This window comes from Enoplosus armatus, chromosome 18 (assembly GCF_043641665.1).
Source record: "Enoplosus armatus isolate fEnoArm2 chromosome 18, fEnoArm2.hap1, whole genome shotgun sequence".
Taxonomy (NCBI): domain Eukaryota; kingdom Metazoa; phylum Chordata; class Actinopteri; order Centrarchiformes; family Enoplosidae; genus Enoplosus; species Enoplosus armatus.
Genome location: NC_092197.1, coordinates 19,523,917 through 19,529,183, shown reverse-complemented (window position 1 = coordinate 19,529,183; position 5,267 = coordinate 19,523,917). Strand labels below are relative to the sequence as shown.

General features: G+C 47.3%; 1 protein-coding gene across 1 annotated transcript; it reads left to right on the top strand.

Moving 5' to 3' along the window:
* The first annotated feature begins 1,243 nt into the window (after nucleotides 1-1,243).
* Nucleotides 1,244-4,730, top strand: reep5 (receptor accessory protein 5). The gene is made up of 4 exons (XM_070925121.1): nucleotides 1,244-1,257; nucleotides 1,872-2,010; nucleotides 3,950-4,118; nucleotides 4,394-4,730. Exons 1-4 carry the CDS (start codon nucleotides 1,244-1,246, stop codon nucleotides 4,441-4,443), a joined length of 372 nt encoding a protein of 123 aa, XP_070781222.1. The 3' UTR covers nucleotides 4,444-4,730.
* Nucleotides 4,731-5,267: the final 537 nt, after the last annotated feature.

The following is a 5,267-nucleotide window of genomic DNA, read 5'->3' as shown; positions in this document are numbered from 1 at the left end:
AACTGGAACTGCAAGCAGCCTGTAAAAGTTCAAAAGCCACCCAATGCAATTTGCTTACCTTAGATTAGATAACAGTGAACTGCTAGTGGTATTCTAAGGCTGTCTGAAACACACCCCCGTTGTCAGTGTAGGTCTTTCTAGCTAAAACTAACACAAGTCTATAGACCTCTGTATTTCTTTATGTGTTCCAACATCTTTTCCTGACTTTTGCGCCCCCAAAGTTCCCCCCCTGGGTCGCTGAGTTTTGAAGTTAACAGAGGGAGGAGTGTTAGTTGGACAAGTCAAGCTGGCAGCCTGCCGCAGTAAAACAACATGGAACCGTGTGACTGTGAGTCAGAAAACAGAGAGGAGCTTTTATACTGAGACGCACAGGCCTCAGGGAGAACGCAAAGACTCGATGGAGACTGACGCTGGGGACAAACTTCAGGCGGAAAACAAACTCCTGCGTACCCCCCTTTTTTTTTTCTTTCTCTAATGCGGTTGCGGACATCCTTTAGCGCTGCTCCGTGTTCCTGAAATGTTGTTCAAAGATGAACCAAAACCAGCATGTCTGAGCCCCTCACCCTATCCCTATCCATCTAAGGGCGGGTCTAGCCACCCTGCGGAGGAAACTCATTTCGGCCGCTTCTATCGGCGAGCTCACTCTTTCGGTCACTACCCAAAGCTCGTGACTAGGTCGACTGGTAAACCGCAAGCTTCGCCTTCAGGCTCCCGTGCCCTCTTCACCGCAGCGGTCCGGTGTAACGCCCACATCGCACCAGTCCCGCCTGTCCATCTCACGCTCCGATCTGCCCTCGCTCGTGAACAAGACCCTGAAGTCCTGGAGCTCCTTCGCTCGGGGCAGCAACTCACACGATCCCTCATTGTGGAAGCCGCTTGAGTTTGTCCAGAGGGTCGCGGTGGGTAACGCGCCCCCCCCCCCGTTTGACCACACGGAGGACAGTAGTGACTGTAGCGAGACCTCGAGAAGGGTGCGGTCAATCGGCAGCTGAATGCGCGGCTGTTATGGAATTCCTTTGTGTAGACGTCGTGGTGTTGACAGGCAATTTGACTTTTACTTGTGGTGGACACCAGCTGCAGGAATCATGCAAGTCAGATCAGTTTGATCAAATGTGCTGAGCTGCTGCAAGTGTTGCATTTAGAAACAATAAGAGATACAGAAAGAGTTCATCTCATTTGGGCCGAGGTGCGGTCTGGACAGATGAGTTTTCAGCCGGCGACAGTTTCTGCTGCCCTGGTGTCGATGGGGAGCAACAGGTGTGCTGACGTGTTCGCGGTGGACCCCCGCGGCCGTGATTTCTGTGTTCACTTGGGAACGTTTTACCTTGGGCGAGGCGTGCGAAGCCTTCCTGCTGTCTTTGACGACAGTCCCTGAATCAGATCAAAGCGTGGGCGAGGTGCCAGTGTGAGAGAGAGGCGGAGTGGACCGCAGAGTGCCCCATGCGAATGGAATTTATTGTTGATTTGGACATTGGGACTCATGCCACACCCGTGACCTTTTGCGTTCATCTAACTACATTTTTCAAGTACAATATTCTAGCGCTCTTTCCATCCCTGGTTGTGTGTGCGAAGAGTGCTTTTAGCCTCCCATCAACAGAGTCCCAACCAGAACCGTCACTTTCGAGGTTACAGATCAGGAAACAGTCAGCGGTCACTGAGTGATGCGTGGCACAGCGAGATCGGAAGGCCCTGACTTTACTACTTTGTTGTTTAGGCAGGAGGACTCGCATTGAGGACGTAGACGGCTCAATTCCACCTTAACAAACTCCCTAAAGTAGTTGTTTTCCGGAAAGGAAAAATGAAGGAAAGAGGGAAGACGATAAAAAGTTATCAAACTGTGTCTGCTACACGCTGTTCCTCTCTCCCTGCAGGATTAAGGCCATCGAAAGCGCCACCAAAGATGACGACACTAAATGGCTGACCTACTGGGTGGTGTATGGACTCTTCAGCGTGGCCGAGTTTTTCGCTGACATCTTCCTCTCCTGGTTCCCCTTCTACTACATTGGAAAGGTAATCCCGCCGGGCCTGTTTGAAACGCTCGATCCGAGGACGCTCCTGACCCCTGACACCGGTGTGCTTCCTCTGGTCCTCTGGAGCCTAATCAAGGGGGGGGGGGGGGGCGGAGCACGCTGCGTTGCTGATAAAGAATATCTGATGGCTCTTGTCAGCAGGTTCGCCCGGTGACGCGGAGTGTGTTTGCTTTAAGGGACGTGTCGCGCCAGGCCCGCGACACAGTGTGAAAGACTCACATCCTGCCAGAGGCTCTTTGTTGTGTTTATTTTGGGTTTTCTCCTCTCGTTAACGTCAAGACGCGTCAAAACAAGACTCTGATGGTTTTTAATCATTTTACAATGACTTTCATTGCAATGTTAACACGAAGGAATGGGGTCAGTATTTGCTGCTAGCCTGCTGCTAACACAGCCGGCTGTAGAAACACATTTATGACCCGCCGGATTAGTCTTAGATGTCACTATTGATGTCCAAGCAGCCAAGACAGAAACCTACTTGAACAGTACAGCATGTCAACATAAATATTAAATGTCATGTTTTATTAATAATAATAATAATCCTTCCTTTAAAATGCTACCAGTCCGAAACCACTGAATAGTATCATGTTATGTGTCTTGTGTACAGCAGAAACTGTAATGCCGTAGAGTTGACACTACTTCTCTGTTCATTATGTGAACACTGGCTAAAGCCAACAAAGCTCTGATAAACCGCCGCCCTCTTGAAGCCTTCATGGGCGCTTGCGCGACTGTGGCAGCTCTACGTCCGAGGTGCGTGGATTTTCCTTCCATTAACCTTCATCAGGCACTCATCGAAATACTTGGAAATTCAAAATTTCAACCCTAGAGTGTCATTGCAGGACACTACAAGACTTTTTTAAAAATATTCAATTTTTATGTTGAAAAATCAAGATCAGTGAAGTTACCATATGTAGTTCCTCGCCGGATAAAGGGTTAAGCAGTGCTGTGTCAACTTGAAACGTAATGTTAAAAGTGTTGACAGTCTCGTTTAATGGTGGAGTCCTGTTCATCGGTGCGCACAAATGAAGTCATTCAAGAGCACGAATTAGGTTTCCTCCATGAGGCGAGATGTGTCCTCTGATTACAGATGATATCAGGATGTGACAGCTCGGGTTATTCTATAATCATAAGAAAACAAAAAACGTATAATAATGTGAAATAATTACGCCCATGCTTTCTCTGGCCCTTTTTAAAGTTTTACTTGTCCACTTCTTCCTTTTCTCTGGCACAAGCTGTTGGAATCAGTGGAGGCATGTTGGTGAACTGTCTGCTGTGTAGCGGCGTGACAACAGAAATCTGCACTACTTCTGTGGACTTGTACTTCAGTCATTTTTTTTGTCGTTGGTGAGAGCAAATAAAGAGTCTTTGGGGGGGTTTTTGGACAAAAAGAAGCGATTTGACGGCGCCTCTTTGGGCTCTGGGAGATGGCGACGAGCCCCTTTTTCACAATTCTCTGACATTTTATTAAAATCTGCAGATGAGTCGATAATGAGAATGACCGTTGGAGCTGCGACGCAGCCGTGGCGGATTACTGATTTCTGCAACACCATTGACTCTCAGTCAAATATTAATCCTTTTTAACTGCAGGCGCACTATCTGACATGGCGTTACATCATGGTTTGCAGTGTCATGACGTCAGCTAAATTCAAAATTGAACGGTTATTCAGAATATGGCCATCAATGGCAAAAGTAAATCTGTAATTACTGGTAGGATGGACAAACATCCTTTACTTCCAATAAAACACTGTTTTGTTATCTGATGTTTTGAACAAACATACAACTTCACAAAATGATTTCTTTCAGTGAGTGACACCTTTTTTAGACTTTCACCAGCACAGCCTGATGTGATGTAATGCAACTGCAAATATCTGTCTTCCAGTTTGACGAGAAAAAAAAAAAAAGCTCTTGTCTTCCTCCCCCAGTGCGCCTTCCTGGTGTGGTGCATGGCTCCGACCTCCTCCAACGGATCGGTGCAGATCTATAACCGCATCATTCGGCCGTTTTTCCTCAAGAACGAGGCCAAGATCGACGACGTGGTGAAGAACCTCAAGGACAAGGCGTCTGAGGCCGCTGACAAGTTCAAGGACGAGGGTGAGCGAATCAGCACGTAACTACGAAGTACACATCAGTCGATATTCCAGAATAACAAAGGGGGGGGGGGGGGGTCAACTTTATACAATTTTTTAACAATATATATATTTTGTACTTCCATGTCGTTTCACGACTTTTGTGCAGTGTGAACCGACTTTAACCAAAGAGGATGTGGTTTTAATGCGAGAGCGAGTAGAAGATCAGGGTGTTCAGCAGCTATCGGGCCTCTAGGTGTCGAACAACACGTCTAATGTCTGTGTGTCATTCGTCCACAGCCAAGAGAGCCACCGCCAACATCATGTTTGAAGAGAAGAAGAGCTCCTAAGAAGGGGGCCCCCAGTCCACGGCGTCATCTCCGGAGCTGAACTCTTTGTTACATGAGAAAATGTTTGCCTTGGAAATGCTTGCTTATTGCGATATGTAACCCCAACTTTCATCCATATACTGCATTAGGTGTTCCCCACGTGTCATCATGTGTCAACTAAAGCCATTCCCCATGTCGGTTTACTTATTTAACTTTGCCTTCCGGGGGGGGGGGGGGGGGGGCTTGTCAGGTAACTGTACACTGGCCCTGATACGCTTTATGAACCAAATAAAAACAAGTTTGCTGAAGCGGTTCTCTGACTTTGATTCTTTCAGCCTATGTGCTCAAAGGTAAGCCGAGACATTTAGAAAAGGGCAACATGTGTTCCACAGCTTCTTTATAGGTTGGTAGACTTCATTCACATTCTGAAGTTATCGGTCATTACACAAAAAAAACAAAAACTGGAGACCATCTTGAGATGGGATCACACCGGCTGATGTTCCCGCCCATGAGCACTCGGTAGTCCTTACTACATTATGACACGAGTACTCAGCACCACACCCGCATACTAACATAGCATTTTGTCCAATGGTCCCTTCCCTACTTCATGGAAGTTCCCGCTACAGTAGGTGTCTCCAGGACCACGTTTCGCCATGGTGACGCCCACTTCAGTGAGGTCGTTTCCTGGTACTTCCAAGCAAAGCAGCGTTTCAGACGTTTTGAAGGCCATGCCTGAAGTTATGACTAGCTGTCTCTTAATCTTGAGAAAACAAAGACATTATTGCAGATTCAGCTGATGTTTTTGTTTGGATTGTCGTCATTTTGGACCCGGGCACTTAATGAGA

Coding starts and splice junctions, on each gene's coding strand:
- reep5 (XM_070925121.1), top strand. Junction 2,011..3,949: donor CCTTCTACTACATTGGAAAG/GTAATCCCGCCG, acceptor TTCCTCCCCCAG/TGCGCCTTCCTGGTGTGGTG. Junction 4,119..4,393: donor TGACAAGTTCAAGGACGAGG/GTGAGCGAATCA, acceptor ATTCGTCCACAG/CCAAGAGAGCCACCGCCAAC.